This window comes from Rhinolophus sinicus, chromosome 8, assembly GCF_057876585.1.
Source record: "Rhinolophus sinicus isolate RSI-liver-muscle chromosome 8, RSI-T2T, whole genome shotgun sequence".
NCBI lineage: Eukaryota > Metazoa > Chordata > Mammalia > Chiroptera > Rhinolophidae > Rhinolophus > Rhinolophus sinicus.
In genome coordinates, this window is record NC_142508.1 from 50,142,113 (window position 1) to 50,159,991 (window position 17,879).

The 17,879-nt window shown below is 40.9% G+C and overlaps 1 protein-coding gene across 10 annotated transcripts in view; it reads right to left on the minus strand.

The window, feature by feature from the left end:
• The window catches only part of BANP (BTG3 associated nuclear protein), a 117,786-nt gene that overhangs the window by 82,180 nt on the left and 17,727 nt on the right, over positions 1-17,879 (minus strand). For 5 of the 10 annotated variants that reach the window (XM_019742736.3, XM_019742735.3, XM_019742733.3 and 2 more), the window contains exons 2-4: positions 10,765-10,903; positions 3,647-3,738; positions 510-709 (exon numbers count right to left, since the gene is read on the minus strand). In XM_019742736.3, the coding sequence (XP_019598295.1) occupies positions 510-709; positions 3,647-3,738; positions 10,765-10,834 (362 nt within the window). In that variant the 5' untranslated portion in view covers positions 10,835-10,903. Of the gene's footprint in view, positions 1-509; positions 710-3,646; positions 3,739-10,764; positions 10,904-14,131; positions 14,335-17,879 lie in introns of all 10 variants that reach the window. The other 5 variants (XM_074314467.2, XM_019742729.3, XM_088800202.1 and 2 more) reach the window with 3 other exon arrangements.

Here is a 17,879-nt window from a genome sequence, read left to right on the forward strand (position 1 = left end):
ACAGGTCAAAGATTTTGAGACAACATTCCAATCTAACTAAACTCTTCATAAAGTTTCAATTCAAATGGTACATACACTCCTTACCACACACCTCACTACGATCAGGCTCTAAGTACTTTTTTTTAAAACATAAGCACAATAAAAACTACAGATGTGAATGGAAAGTTTGATATACTCAAGTGAAATTTATAAATACTACCTATGGAGAAAAATATCTAACGACTCACCAGCTAGACTAGGAAAAAAAAGAAAAGAAACAAACGCACATCTTCAAAGATTTGGTGGGTTCATTCCAAAGAAAAGATGCACCAGACTGGTTTACGTCAGAAGGAAAAGGTGAGGCTGGCCGAGTGCAAGCCGGTCCAGCAGGGTGTCCGTGTTTATCTGGGGTCTAACTGACACAGGGGCCGTGAAGCTGCTGAAGCAATGCCCTCACGTGCGTAACAGCTCAGGGAACTGCGCTGGGAGCCTGGTGAGGAGGTGACCTGGGCCCCGGGGTCTGTTCTTACCATCGCACTTTGTTGCAAGTCTGCGTCGCGCCGAGAGGGGAGCCAGCCACCATGGGGACTTGGATGGGACTGTGCTGCTTGTTCGTGACCAGATCCAGCTTTTCTTCCAATGATTTACAAGTAGCCTCGAGAGCTTGCAGCTTGGCTTCAATGCTATCCAATCGTAAGCATATTGTCTGGTTAATGGAATACAGGAATGACTGGAAGTGAAAAAAAGAAAAACTTCAGAAGGGATATCTTTAACTTTAAGGAGACAATTTCAAGGAACACCAAACAGCTATACCCTCATTTCAGTTGTATCTAGTCCAACAGAACAATCAATCCCTGCACTTTAGCTCTTTAGTCAGACGCCAGAAACATTTGAGTGAACAAGTTCAACCTCTTGTACTTAAAATGTGATGATACCTTAATCATGGTTTTATTTTTACATGCAGTTGTGATCTTTACTAACACTGAAGTCCATGGAACAAACACGTATGTCGTTTTTAGGACGTTCTTCTATTAGTGAGTAAATTTACACCTACAACTAGTCTCTAACTATGAAAACAGATTACACGTACCATCAAAACAGCCTGGATCCCCCGGGCCCCCACATTCATATTACTCCCACTGCCTGGATGTTGAAATGTGGTTCACCGGGATCCCTGCAGTTGTGAAGAGCACGCCTGCCACCTAGTGGTCAATATGAAGAGCAGCCTCACACTTGTATCATTGCTGAGTCAGGTCCCAGTGACCAACTCCAGCTAATCACAGTAAGCAGTGACATGCATGACTCCAAACCCAAGAAATGGGTCAATCCACACAGCAGATAGAGAAGCCTCTTCACTTCCCACAATTGCCAATCCTGCCGTGAGGCGACAAGAATACAGATGGAAGCATGTCTTCAGGTAAGACTTCCACTGTGCAGCAAACACTCTAAATAGGTAGCACCAGCTGATAGGATTCAGGGTGCCGGTGAGGAGCAGTTCGTAAAGCATCCACCAGCTCGATTTAGTAGGAAGGCTGGCTCGAGAGTCAACAGCTAAAAATAATGAAGAATTTGCCTTCTGTCTTTCCCTCTGCTTGTCTGTCCACAGTAAAAGGCCGGCCTCTCTTTGACTGACAGGACGTGCCATCTTTGACAGGACGTGCCATCCGTCCAATTGCTGCTGACCTCAGCTAAGGCCTACTCTTCTCATCTGAAGCAAAACAGCAACATTGGAGCAATATCACACATCCCATCATGTGGCTGGCACCAAGGCCCACAAGAAGAAAACGGATACTATTAGTTATTCAGTGCATTTTCAACAGACTGAGCTGATCTTTGGAAGAAGTTAAATGCATTTGTCTGCCTGCCTGGGAAATAGGGCAGTAAGGGGCAGCAACGTGGTAAATAAAACCCACACGTTGTCCAAACAACTCACTTTGTCTCAAGCAATCACTCCCTCTGCAAGACTCATCGTGAGTGTTAATACGTAAAGCAAAGGGCTAAACGCCACGTCCTCCGTTGACTGTTCTCAGGAGAACAGAAGAAAAGCAGTGCGAGAGGGCAGTGCAGACATTCTCACCGGGATCTACAAAGAGGCAAAGTCCATGGCTCACCTAACGTAAGCTGTCTTGAGAACCACTCATTGGTGGCTGAATTCTTGAGATAAAATCACTGATAGTTCCACTATTCTTTATCATTTGAAAACACCAAACACTGGGCTCCCAAATTCTTAAAACACAGGAAAAACCTTATTATTTTAATTCTGAATTAGAACTGATTCTGCCTGGGGGTTGGGGGAAAAAAATCACTGTTATGTGCTATTAAAACAATGTGTCAAACAAAGTAATAACACAGAAGAAAGACAGAGAATAGTATTTGTGAATAAGTCCTTTATATACAAGTGATAGTAATCATAAACATTCAAATTTATTCATTAACGAGTTCTTGGCAATTTGGCGGGCAAACTTTTTCAACAGTATTCAGTTTGGCAGTATTCAACCCGCAGACCAAAGTCTAACTGATTGACAGCAGGACTCGGGCTGAGGCCGAGGCTAGGCCACGTTCATTTTTTACTTTGTACATTCCCGTATTGTTCATGTTTACAATGAATGTATTTCTGGTGGTAAAATTCTAACTGCATTTTATTTTAAAATATAGTAATCTGGCATTACTAATACCGTCACCTTCTATCCATTAGTCTGAATACACTTTTAAAACACCTACATGTTTAAGCTTCCACGGCTTCCACTGAATAACAAAATTGTTAAGTTTGGGGGCACATGAATGTTTCTAAACAGATACCCCATGCAAACAGAGGGATTATATGAAAAGTTACTCCGGTTTCCATTTGCATTGCTTTCCTCTCAACATGTGCTGATATTTACCTCCACGACTCTGTAAACACTAAACCAAGTCACCAAATCCAAAGATCCAAACTCACTGACTGACTGACTCAGTGGTTTCCAAAACTGCATCCAGTAAATTTTAAAATGTAGGTGACCTAAGTGGTAGGTACAGAAGTACTTCATCACTAATGGGAAAAAGTAGCCACACAAATTGCTTTCTTCCCTTCTGTCCACAACAGGTCTACAGTCCCATAGGGAGATGCCTCATTTGGCAGCAATCTCAGTCTGAACAATGTTTATTCTTCATACTCTTTAAGGGGGTAAAATGGCTTTATGCACAATGCAGGGGGTTGAATGAGGACTCCCCAAAACAATACCTCTACATCCTCATCCCCAGAACCTATGAATGTGGTCTTATTTGGGAAAGAGTCTTCGTAGATATAATTAATCAAGGATCTCAAGATGAGATCTTCCTGCATCAGTGTGGTCCCTAAATTCAACAATGTCCTTAGAAGAGAAGAAAAAGGAAAACAGACACAGACACATAGGAAGGAGGCCATGCGAAGATGGAGGCAGAGGCTAGAGGGATGTGACCACAAGCCAAGGGACGCCGGGAGCCCCCAGGAGCTGGGAGGGACAGGAAGGATCCTCCCCTGGAGTCTTTGGAGGGAGCACAGCCCTGCTGACACCTCAATTTCAGACCTCTGGCCTCCAAAGCTGTGAGAGGATAAATTCCTGTTGTTTTAGGCTCCCCAGTTTTTACAATTTGTGTGGCAGTCCTAGGAAATGAAGATATAAGTAATAAAATATGTTAGTATTTTTACCTTTATGGAGGGGTCCTGGCAATTGATCTCTAGTCGCTGGCGTTTCAAAGCTGGTTCATCCTCGTCTGTCACTACATGATTCTCCAGTACAACTGAAAACCAAAGGCAGAAACAAAAGACTTCAACTCGAATAATGAAAAAGTTTTACAGAACTATTTTAATATTAAGATAGTAAACAGCTCTGACACCTTAAGATTAAATGAGAAATGGTACAACCTGTTTCATATTTTACCTTGTTATAGTTTTAACTTAAACCTCTCAGATAGAACAGAGGCTCTCTCCTTAACCTCAGTAAAACCGAGACACTGGGCAATCTCCCCAATGTGCCACGGGGTTGATTCTAACACCACAACTATGGCTTCTCATTCGATGCTCTAATAAGCTGCCCTGTATGAGTTTCAACATCATAAAACCCAATCAATAATAATGATTTCTTCCCAACTTTAAATTCTTGTCTGATGACCACCTCATTGCAAATTCAAAACCACTCTCTGGTTATTACATTTTTTTAGGTGTTGGTCATCAAAACAGTGCCAAACTTAACATGCTAAGTTATATAGAAAGTTATTACACAGTGCCGCTGAAATCAATGTCTCAGCAATTTCCAATTGATCTTCATGGTTCCCTCACAGACAAGTAACTCAGCCTACATTCAAGCCTGTCACAATAGGGTCCCAAAATCCTTCTTTTCATCTAAAATTAACTACAAAAGCAGTACTAAAGACAACCACAAAAATCAAAGACCAAAACTGTCCACAACCTCATTATCTTTGCAAATTGAGTTTCTCTGTCCCTGATCCTTTGGCCTAGACCTAGTCAATCAATAAACACTTACATACGAGCAATTATAGAATTTTGTATTCAACATTTTTATCGAACATGATACCATGAGTACTTTTCCACTTTGTTACAGTATTTTTTTCCTTCTCAGCTCCTTGCCTGAAATTACCAGTGTTAACTGCCAGGTATAGTTCTCACCTCTTCCTACATGCTCACACATGGACACAAACATATTACATATACACAGGAGGGCCAAGGCCATCTTATCAACAGATCTGTCTGCATCTTGTCTTCACTTAGCAATGTAATGTGAATAGATCTGCCGGTTCATGGTTTCCACTCACATTTTAACAGTAATATCAGTTTGTGACTGTTCTACAGAAATGAGCACCAGTGTATGAGACAATATATAAATATACACACAGAACACATATAGTATCATATTGTGTATACACACATGCACACACAGAAGCGCGCTTACCGTAGCACTTTGGGAGCGTGTCCACCCATGGAGAATAAACTATGGTGCACGCACACTTTGGCTTATCATCTGTCCTCCTTCCAAATGCACCCCAGGCTACAGTTGAGCTGGAAAAACTCGCTGTGGACAGACGATACCTGCCTTGCTTGGACAGTGCTGTCTGGCCGTGTCTCAGCTTTTCCCCTCTAGCCCTCCCTGTATCCCCAACCGTTCAACCACTTCCACTCAGGGAAATCTATCCACCTTCCATCCAGGCCCACATGGATGCCAGAACTAATGCCTGCTCACGCTGTGACACCAGCAGTGGCACAGCGCATACCCCCAAAGCAGACCAACCCTCTGCCCCTCACACACAAGGCTGTCCACAGATGTGGATAAAGCTCATTTTGCTGGCATTCAATTCCTCATCTGCTAAGGGAGGGTTGGGGCAAGCACGGGAGAAGCCAAGTACACAAGTCTCTGTGGTCCTGGCCCCACCTCAAAGAACCTCCACTTCGACAGGCTAGTATATACGAGGTCTGACAATTAAGTTCATGAACTCATCCTGGAAACAGTGCTACATACCTCATTGCTGAATATCACTATGGTCACCTTCGAAGTACTCCCCTTGGGAAGCTATGCACTGACGCCAGCGCCTAGTTCACCCTTCAAAGCAATTTGGAACTCTTTTTCTGGAATGGCCATCAGAGTTGTCATTGTATTACTCTTGATGTCCTGAATGTCATCAAAATGTCTTCCTTTCAATAGTTCCTTTATCTTCAGGTAAAGAAAGAAGTCATTGGGGTTCAGATCAGGTGAGTAGGGAGGGTATTCCAATACAGTTATTTGTTTACTGGCTAAAAACTCCTCACAGACAGTGCCGTGTGAGCTGGTGCATTGTCGTGATGCAAGAGCCTTGAATTGTTGGTGAAAAGTTCAGGTCGTCTAACTTTCTCACGCAGCCTTTTCAGCACGTCCAAATAGTAAACTTGGTTAACTATTTGTCCAGTTGGTACAAATTCATAATGAATAATCCCTCTGATATCAAAAAAAGGTTAGCAGCATCATTGCAACAAGTTTGGAACTTAATTGTCAGACCTTGTATGTTACAGTTCCAAATAAGATCTCAATTTCAAAAAGTGTCAATGCCATTAAACCTGTACTTACTACTAGATGACTCATCTCCAAACTCTCAAGTTTAAAGACACCGCATAGTCCTATGGCTCTAACATGAACCTTTTACAGGTCCTAAGAAAGAGCAGTAAACTGATCTCCCAGAGGTGACTACCTGAAGCTCCCCTGCAGAAACCAGCCAAGGGCCAATAGTAACAAGATGCATCCAGCCCACCTAAGGGATTCGCATCACATGCTGTGGGCTCTGCAGCAGGGAGTGCCTCATCCCCTGCCACAGAGATCCATATCCACAAGTATTGGTGGGGAGCGAAACAGAGTCTCAGGACCTTAGTCACCACCTAGTTGCTCCCCCAAAAAAACTGGTAGTAATACCAGGACTGGGAGGACAAGAAAGAGGCCCTGGCAATTGTTATTTGAATTCTTTTAATTTGCTGAACAGAAAAACAAGTCCAGAGAGGTTAGGTGACTTGTCCAGAGCCACACAGCTGGCTCCTGTAACTACAGAAAAGAAGACTCCATGCTCCTTGGCAGGGTGAAGCACCTCAAGCCCAGAAGCAAAGGGCGCTGAAGCAGAGCAGCAGATGTGTGAAAGGAGGCAGACGACAGAGGCACACACACCAGGAATCAGCAATAACTTCCCATGGGCCGTGGGGCTGCAAGTTTCTTTTCTTCTTTGTCCTTTGCTGCATTGCTTTTTATAGTTTTGCATGAACTACTTTTAGAATTAGACTAAAGAACTCAATGTACATTTTAAAGCCATCACAATCAACTGGAATGATAGGCCCGAGGAAAGTTACAATATGTGCAGACAGGTAAAGTATGTGCAGCTATGATGTGTACATGCAAAACCAGAACCTAACCATTTTTGTTTTAAATGGAAATTTTAAAAAACTGGAAGGACATACATGCCAACAATTTAAAAGCAGATCTATTGCTAAGACTATGGGAAATTTTTATTGCTTATACTTGCATGACTATACTTTTCAATTTCACAAAGGTCCGATTTTAGAGATGAGGAAAAAATAATCTCACTCTTAAACCCACTCTGGATGCAAACGTGTGTAACGCACCACAGTATTTGCCAGGTGTGTGCAAGTTTGTTTGGGTCAGAGATTGCAGGCTTTCTGTCTACAAAGGCCTCAGAGAACCACCCTTCACACAGTAGGTTTTCATTAAATAGCCAATAAACTGTAGTTCCCAGTTATTTAAGGAACAGAAATGGAACAAAAGTAAGATGAGAAATGATGCTCTAAGCCTTCTTTGGACTGTAATCTAGAGAAAAAGAATTTATTTGGAAAGTTAGCTGTCAGAATTTTAATAGTTCTAAAAATGCTTCAATTTTATGTAACTGGAACATTTTTCTTTTATAACACTGCAGTGTGTGCTTTCTAAAAAAAATCATCATTCAGATATTGAACCAAAATATGAACACAGATATTTTTTTAAATGTTATATACAGTGATAGTGCGCCTTCTTTTTTAAGTTCAGTGGTATCTAAGGTGTGGGGCTAATGACGTCAAGCCTACAAGTTCTAGCTCTAAACAAACTGGTCAGTTTTTTCAGAGAAAATTGTGGTTGACCAGCTACAGGTGTATACCCTAACTTTGTTCAGTGATCTGATAAGGCTCTTGATCTTGCCAGTTAAGAGGTGACAGTGCTTCTTATAAACAAATCAGAAGCAAAATAAGGGGGAAACTGACTAAAGAATAGCATGTCTATAAGAGTGACGTCATTTCTTTATGACTGCTCATTTAATTCCAAAATTATTTATATTACTCTCCCTTTCCATATAACTAATATATAAATGAGGTTTTTCAATTAACATATCAAACAGATCATACAACACAGACATCATACTTCCTTATGAGATTTCTGAAAATTCTCTTTTCTGTAGGAAAAATTATTCAACATTTCAATTCTACCATTCCAGAAAGAAAAACCAGGCAACCAAAACATTCAGTGTCTTAATTGTGTGAGTTTGTGATTTCAAATTTAACAGAAATATAAACCACATAAAACATTTTTTATAGTTTAAGTACTTTAATTTTATTTTTCAATTATAGTTGACATTCAATATTATATTACTTTCAGGTGTACAGCAGAGGTTAGACATTCATATAACTTATGAAAGTGATCCCCCAATAACTCCAGTCACCACCTGACACCACACATCATTATTACAATATTACTGACTATATTCCTTATGCTGTACTCTACATCTCCATGACTATTTTGTAACTGCCAAATTTGTACTTCTTAATCCCTTCACTTTTTTCACCCAGCCCCTCAAGCACCCTCCCACCTGGCAACCATCAGTTTATTCTCTGTATCGATGAGTCTGTTTCTTTTTTGTTTGTTTACTTTGTTTTTCAGATTCCACATATAAGTAAAATCACATGGTATTTGTCTTTCTCTGATTTATTTCATTTAGCATAATCCCCTGTAGGTCCAACCATGTTGTTGCAAATGGTAAGATTTCACTTTTTATGGCCAATATTCCACTGTATATATGTACCACTTCTTCTTTATCCAGTCGTCTATTGATGGACTCTTAGGTTGCTTCCATATTTTGGCTATTGTAAATAACGCTGCAATGAACATAGGGATGCACATATATTTTCAAATTAATGTTTGGGATTTCTTCGGATAAATACCCAGAAATCGAATTGCTGGGTCATATATAGTTCTATTTTTAATTTTTTGAAGAAACTCCACACTGTTTTCCATAGTGGCTGCACCAATTTGCAATCCCACCAACAGTACTCAAGGGTTCCCTTTTCTCCACATCCTCACCAACAATTGTTGTTTGTTGATTTATTGATGATGGCCATTCTGATAGGTGTGAGGTGATATCTCATTGTGGTTTTAATTTGCATTTCTCTGATGATTACTGACATTGAGTAACTTTTCATGTCTATCGGTCATCTAGATGTCCTCTTTGGAGAAATGTCTATTCAGGTCCTCTGCCCATTTTTTAATTGGATATATATATATATTTTTTTGGTGTTAAGTTGCATGAGTTCTTTATATATTTTGGATATTAACCCCTTATCAGATGTATCACTGGTGAATATCTTCTCCCACTCAGGTTGTCGTTTTGTTTTGTTGATGGTCTCATTTGCTGTGAAAAAACTTTTTACTTTGATGTCATCCCATTTGTTTATTTTTTCTTTTGTTTTCCTTGCCCGAGGAGATGACATCCAAAAAAAATTTTACTAAGAGCAATGTCACAGAGTTTACTGCCTTTGTTCCAGTTGTTTTACAGCTTCAGGTCTTACATTTAAGTCTTTAATCCATTGAGTTTATTCTTGTATATGGTATAAGAAAGTGGTCTGGTTTCATTTTTTTGCATGTATCTGTCCAGCTTTCCCAACACCATTTACTGAGGAGACTGTCTTTACACTATTGTATATTCTTGCCTCCTTGTCATAGATTAATTGACCATATAGGTATGGGTTTATTTCTGGGCTCTCTATTCTGTTCCATTGATTTATGTGTCTGTTTTTATACCAGTGCCACGCTGTGTTGATTATTATAGCCTCGTAGTATAGTTTGACATGAGGTAGCGAGATACCTCCAACTTTGTTTCTCAAGATTGCTGTGGCTATTTGGGGTCTTTTGTGGTTCCATATAAATTTTAGGATTAGTTGTCCAGTTCTGTGAAAAATGCCATTGGCATTTTGATAGGGATTGCGTTGAATTTATAGATTGCTTTGGGTAATATGGACATTTTAACTATATTAATTTTTCCTATCCATGAGCATCGGAGAGCCTTCCATTTATTTGTATCTTCTTCAATGTCTTATAATTTTCTGAGTACTGGTCTTTTACCGCCTTTGTTAAATTTATTCCTAGATACTTTTTTTATGCAATTATTAATGGGATTGTAAAATATATAAAACTAAGGCAAAAAAAAAAGAGGAGGAAACACACTAAGAAATCTTTATATAAAACAAAAGTATAGACAAAATTTTTCACAGATGAAGTTCTTGAAATTTAGAGGTTTTCTTAAAATAAATATTTAGTTAAGGTTTCAAAGTAAATGTGTGCCTTTAACATCAGTAACAAAAATTACCAGCCTTAGCAAAAGTGTAGGAAAAGTTGTTCTCACACACAGTTGACAGAAGAATAACTTAGCAAAACATTTCTGGGAAATCTGTCAGTGTCTTATCAAAATTTTATCACAAAGCAATTCTAGTTCTGGGAACTTACCCTATAAAAAATATTTGCCAAGATATACATGCAAGTATCTTTATTGCAGGGGCGTATATGAAAAACAGTGCAAACAATGGACATGCCGTCCACAAGGGAAGGGTTTAATAAATGAGGGGGCACCTATAAATGGAATACCACACAGTTGTCCAAAAAATACAGTCAATTCATACATACCAACATGGTAAGACTTCCATCACACATTGTAAGAGTGAACTTTAAAGGGGGGAAGTTGTAAGGAAGAAAGTTGTCAGACGACCCCCTGTGCGTGGTGGTAAGAAGAAAGAGACTGTGTGCGCCTGTGCACAGCAGGGAGGGGAGAGCAGACAAGGTGCTGGAAGGACACCCATCTGGGAGTGGGTGTGGGAGCTGATACTGTTTACACACTCCGTGATTTGAATTTTTCATACAGAGCATGCATCACTTGTTTTTTTGCTTTCTTTAAAGGGTTCAAGAAAACTTCTGAAGCGCTTTGGGATTTTTTAAAGAATAAAGAGAATCAAGGCCACCGAACTCTGCCACAGCTCTGTACCTGGGTGATGGGGACTCAGGTCTTCCACTGCAATCTGTACCACGTCCGCCAGATCCTGTTCTGACATCATCCAGAACGAGAGGAGAGGGGCCAGTCAACCAGCAAGAACTAAACTCACGCAGGACTAGGATTCTGTCACCTACAAAACAAACACAATGGCAGAGGAGAGGGGGATTAATGATGGGGACCTGTGAAATGAACACTGCTAACCATGTATATTCAAGAGGATGTCATTTGTCTGTGGATTTTTTTTTTTTTAATATAGGGTTCTTCTTGCCCCAAGCTACCAAAAAGTTAAGTGTTCTTTGAGAAGTGAGCAACAGCCCCAAAACTGCTCACTGTCTCTGTCCTTAACCGCTAGATTAACTCCTCCCTGACAGCCTCTCACTTTATCAATCCATTCCTTACACTACCTCCAAAGTCACCTTCCTAATCTGGCTTGAATCCCCCCAAGCCTAGAGTCTCCAGCGATCCCCTACTGCTCACAGAACATGTCCTACGCACATCCTCCAGCTGCTCCCCATGGGGTCTCTGTTCCTGCTACGTACACCACACACCAGCAAACCATCGCACTGTTGTCTCCAGTAGTACCGGAAGTCCCACCTCCCGAATTTTACCCAAATGGACGCTTCTGCGCTCCATGTCAACTCCTCAACCCCACGCACCCTCTAAGCTCCTGTGTTGCTTCCCCTTGGCTTCCAGCACAGACCGGAACCACGGCACTGCACCACCGCCATGCCCAGCAGCAGTGCCATCCTGGCCACACTGCACTTTCCAGGGCTGGGCCACCCGCCTCTGGTATGAGTTGTCATTTCCTGAGCCTGGCACTGTGTCTGGAATGGAGTCAGCTACTTTCTTCCTGCTCCTAAAACCCTTAGATTAGGCCTACTAGAGTGACCTGATTTTCCAAAACAGAAATGAGGCCATGTCATTCCAAATATTTCTATCGATCCAGGGATCTAAATATAGTACTGAAAACAGGATGTACTGAAGAACTCAGGAATCAATGTCACCATGTAATTATCATATCATACTTTATATTACTTATTTATAAAATAAATTTATAAAATAAACTATTTAACTTTCCCCAACCAGACTGCATGCTCCCTGAGGGCAGAAACCACACATTCAACTCTAGAGCATAGCTCCTTTCATGAGTTAGTACTCACTGTAGCTTGTCACAACTCCCAGGGGACAGCGGGGCACTAAATTACAAGTTACAGATCATTTAGTTTTTCAAGTAGGAGTCTCCTGACAGCTCCTTTTGATGGTAAGTTCTAACAGGCATTAAGCGAAATTCACAGGTTTCACACGTGTTTTTAAACGCTATAAACAACGTGGTTCTCCTTTCGCCAGATCATATTCTATAGCATACGTGGTACCAGCTCCGGAATTGCCCAGGGATGGCAATTTTTAGAAGGAGGAACCAAGCTCCTCTGAAATCTTCCTTTGTAGAGTACATGTAACATTTTTACATATACGTGATCAAATGTATGATTATAAAAACGGCTAAGGTGTTTTTATTCCCAATTTATGCCCTTCACACAATACTGAATGAGGTGAGAGAGCATCAACTGTCCTTAACAAAGAAGAGACTGATAACAAGCTATCGGGAGGGGGAACAAGCACCTCAGAGGAACTCAGACTGAACCCTTTCACAATCTGACCATGAAAAGACGGCAGTACCAAAGATTTTTATTCTCCCCAAACCTTCCCCATAAAAACACATGGAGCAGGTGGGGTAGCAAAACCAAAATCCAGGTCAACATCTAAAATGGAACTGAGTGATAAGGTGTTCCTGCCAAACCCCAAAACACAAGCAAAGGGGGACACACCACTGACAGTTACAAGAACATCATGATAAAAGCACATATGAAGCAGGAAACAGAGAGAAGCAATGCGTCAACTTGAGAACAGCTAAAACCAGGAAGTGAGCACAGTCTCATAGTGGACAAATGCAAGAGGTCCGCAGTCAAGTCTGGAAGGCCTAGAACATTCTGGGCCCCATGAACTCTCAAAACTAATCATCCAAAGCTCCCTGTAGGCCAAACACACTGAAAAGAAATAATTGGCAACAGAATACAAAATGTACAGGACAGGGAAAACCGTGACGGGAAAATAAAACTCTAATTAAAGGTGGGAGAGAAAAACAGAGCCAGGAGAATTCAGAAAATGAGCTGCTCCTTTCTTTAAAACTTCCTCAAAACCACAGAAAATAGAGCTCTAGAACACTGAAATTAGAAAAACTATTCTAAATCAAACCTCCCTTCTAAATATTCAGGAAAACTAATTCCACATAAACTGAACAACAGAAAATACTGAGGTCCAATCCATACGAAGATAATATATTTTAAAAGAGAATAGGAGAAAGTTAACATCATTAGAGACAGTGAAAGCATGCTAGAAAGACATGTCCCCAAAAGAGATGAAAATATTATCCTAGTATTTCAAAACAGGCTAAAATACATGAAGAAAATGATATAAGATATCATTAACCATGAAGCAGCATTAGAAAAGCTCAAAAATGAAGTGACGGAACTAAGATGAGAAATAAAAGAACACTAATTTGGGAAATGAAGACAAAACTAGAAGGAATCAAAGAGCAAATAAACACAATAAATTATGTCTTAAGAAAAACAAAAGGAGTAAAGGAAGGACATTTTAAGAATAAAAAAAGAAATAAAAAGAGTTCAAGAAAAAATAACATAGTGACAGGCAAAGAAGACCCAACACGTGTGTAACAGGAGACTCTAAAGAAAACCAAAGCAACACTCACTCAAGTGTGGCACGCTGTACTGTGAATAGGGGAAATAGGAGCTCTACTGTGCTTTTGGTGGGAGTATAACCCTGAAAAGCAACAGGCAATATAGCTGTCAAAATGCTACCGGCCACAGCCCTGACCTCGCCACTCCCCATTCAAGAATCCATCCAGCACACAGATTCACATATTTGTGCAAAGATCTATGTATACCAAAAACACAAAACAACTAAGGCATTGCTTTTAGCAGCAAAAGAATGGATACAACCTAAATGTACAATAGGACGTTGTTTAAAACAAGTATGGCACAGCCAAACAATGGAATTCCAAACAACTATAAAAAAAGGAGGCAGAGCTCTCTAAGGACAACTCCCAAGATGCAGTATTACACGAATACAAAGGGGGCAGAACATGTTTTTTTTAAAAAAAGAAATACACTAGATATGCATAGAATATCCCTGGGATATAAGAGGTGAAAAGGAAACTATTTTTCCCCTTTCACCCTTTTATAATATTTTGCATTGTATAATATTGCAAATATGTACAATATTTGCATTTTTATCATGTTCATGTATCATCTTTTCAAAAATTAAAAAAAAAAACACATACTTTTTTAAATGGTCAGACAACTACATATTTCGGCATAAACTCTGGGGGGAAATGCTCAGTTCCAACCTCAGTTACATGCAGTAATATTCTCTGAACCTGGTGTCTGTGCGAAACACTGGGAGTTTCTTCAACCTTCATCATCCTCAGCAACTGCTCCAGGATTCAGAGGCAGGCAGAACCCACATGAACTGATTCAGGAGAACCTGTCAGGATAAGGAAATAAGGCGTCGTGCTAAATCTGTGTCCTCTGAAGACGACGTCTAAGTACAGATTACCTGGTGGTCAGTTTGAAGACCAAAGCTACTCATGCCATAAACTCGGTCTTGTTTTTTCTGAATTAAGAACCAAAGCAAAGGTTATTACAGGGATACACTGGACTTCTTCACGAAGGCGGTAGTCCTCAGTTAGATAATACCACCCAACCAATCTTTGACTTGATAGATTTAAAACATTTTAGGATCAGACTGCTTTCAGAATCCAATTAAAAAAAAACAAACAACTGATGGACCCTTTCCCAGAAAAAGAACACAGACAAAATTCTGCCAAGTTTCACAGGGTTCAGCAACACCACTTTAAGAGCTAATTTACAGGGGAGTGTGGCCCCCAGAGGACGGCTCCCTGCCTCTCCTGCAGCACGCTGTGACCACCTGACCAAGTTCCAGCCAATGGGACGTGAGCTCAGATGTGGCACATGGCAGGTCCAGGGACAGGGGCTAGAACGGCAGGGCAAAGAACGAGAAGGGAATGGTAGCCTGGGGCCTTTACATGTATGGAGCCATCATATGTCCCTGGACTGCCTGCCCCAGACTTCCTCATAAGAGAAATAACCAACCACTTTAAAATAATGTATTTTGGACTCTGTCACATGCAGCCAAGCTTAACTTAAGTGATACTCTCTGAAGCCCATTCATGATGGCCCTGGATCCAGCTTTCAGGTTAAATACTTATCTCTCAAAAAGGGCTAGTGGAAAGTTTTCAAGGACCCAATTAAGCTTTTTCCTGGTTTCTAAAACCTGTGCGAGGAGCTTAAAAAAATACTCCAAGTTCACCATAAAATCCTGAATCCGAATCGCTTCCAAATGAGGACACCATACATTATCCAAGTTGTTTATTCAAAATGATTCTGTTGCCAAGATAAAGAATCACTTAAAATTCTGCTAACAGTGAAAGTCTAAATAGAAAAAACTAGGGCAATAAGCCCAAGAAAACTGGAACAGAGCGATACATGCAGTTGCCATTTTGGCAAATTAAATTTGCCATTTCTCAGAAGTCCTGGAGATAGTCCAGTTTTAATATAATAAAGCAACTGGACTGAGATTAAGGGACAATAATGTCTCTAATGGCAGTGACTAGTTAGAACCCTAGTAAGCTTGTCAAGAGACCATCTTTCATGGGACACATGAAATAGTGCCCACCAACCAAATCAACAACCCAAGTGCTTCTTCTTAGGGGAAGCAAATGGTACATGACGGCACACCCTACCGTAAAATACTGCACACATTAGTGTGAGTGAGATTGGTTAAATTACATGAACCACAATGGAAAGAGCTCCAAAGTGTAACACTAACAGAAGGGAATATAAAAGGAAAATTGCAGAACAGTATGTATATAATCCCTATTCTGCTTTCTAAAAGTTGCATGCGTACGTACGTGTGTGTGTGTGTGTGTGTGTGTGTGTGTGTGTGAATCCATACCCGATGATCGGGAATGATACATACTTCTGATACATACATGTATAATGAGCACTTTTTTGCCCAGATTTGTGAAGGAAAAATAAGGATGTGCATTATACATACGCGTTAGTGCATTAGTACTAATTCTGCATTAGTACTAATTCTGTATCTATATAAACGTTTTCAATTCTTTTAGTTACGCTTATGAGTTAAAAGTGTCACTCTAGAAATCAATAGCGATAGCCATACACAAAATAATAACCCTGGAATACAATAATCGGTTTTGTTGAACTTAAGATGAACTTGCAACAACAAAGAGTTCTTAGCCTTCTATGATGTGTTAATATCATAAATTTGTTAACAGTACATAAAATTTCTTGGACCTTGTATCTGTTCTTGTGTTTTGTAATTATTTGTTACATAAAATTTCTTGTATCGTAATATGTTAAAAAATAAATACTAAAATCCCTTTATAATACAAAAAACAAGTACCTAAATGTAAACAAATAAAAATTTGAATTAAAAAATTAGAAAGAAAGATTTTTTCCCCTGAATGTTTGGGCCAAAAACATGGGTGCGCATTATACACAGAAGCACATTATACACGGCAAAATACAGTAACTTAAGGTTACCCATGAGGGAAAGAGTATACAGACAACAGGAGCTGACTTTCATCCTTGATCTTTCTGGATTACTGAGTTTTCTGTAAGCCCATTTTATTGATCAACGGTGAAATCGTTTTTCTGAAACAAAGTAATAAGTACATAGCCTACAAGGTGTGTGCATCCACACAGCCGTGACCAGTTGCACAGGTGTGTCCGAGGTTACGGCCACCACACAGCCCTACCCACTCTGTGAATGTTTCCATTCTCTTGAACCACTGTGTCATACTTTCTCCTCTCCCCTCCAAATCCCTCTCCTCCTTCCCTCAGGGAGCTGGTAGCCTTGCTTTCTCTTCCCCATCAGTTCCCTTGAACTTGGCATCCCCTCCTGTGGCTGCTACAAGCACCACGCGACCTTGCTCTTGTCCCCCCGGCACGCCCCTCCTCACGGCCAGGTCCCCGCACTTCAGCAGTCTCCCTGGTCCTTCCCAATACACATCGCGCTGCTGTTTCTCCACCTCCCCTCCATCTCCAATCCTCTGCTTCCCTTCAGAGCAGAATTCCCCACAGATTGGCCTGTATATGCGGGCAGACACGCTCGCGAACTCATCCTAGAAAAAGTGCAACATACCTCATTGCTGAATATCACTACGGTCACCTTCGAAGTACTCCCCTTGGGAAGCTATGCACTGACGCCAGCGCCTAGTCCACCCTTCAGAGCAATTTTGGAACTCTTTCTGGAATGGCCGTCAGAGCTGTTGTCATATTACCCTTGATGTCCTGAATGTCATCAAATGTCTTCCTTTCAATATTTCCTTTATCTTCGGGTAAAGAAAGAAGTCTTTCTTTACCCAAAAGAAAGGTGAGTAGGGGGGATATTCCAATACAGTTATTTGTTTACTAGCTAAAAACTCCCTCACAGACAGTGCCATGAGCTGGTACATTGTCATGATGCAAGAGCCATGAATTGTTGGCGAAAAGTTCAGGTCGCCAAACTTTTTCACGCAGCCTTTTCAGCACTTCCAAATAGTAAACTTGGTTAACTGTTTGTCCAGTTGGTACAAAATCATAACGAATAATCCCTCTGATATCAAAAAAGATTAGCCGCATCGTTGCAACAAGTTCCCAAACTTAATTGTCACACCTAGTATGCTGTCTCCATTTTCTCCCCTCATATTCTAGAGCCAGACCAGGCTCTGGTTTTCCCACCCACCACACTGCCCCCATTCAGTTCTCCCCGCATGCCTGCCCTGCCCGCCAAAGTACCTGCTCAGGGTTCCCTCGCGTCTTCCACAGCCGGCCGCCCTCCCTCCCCTTCCTTGCCTGGTTCTGTTCTCCTGGCCTTGTCCCACACAGGCTCTCTGTGGGTTCGTATCATCTTCCTGACCTGTAGTGCCCAGGGTTCTGTGCCGGGCCTCTTGTCAACCATCCTGAAATACCATCCACGTGCTGAGGCTGAACAGATTTACCCCT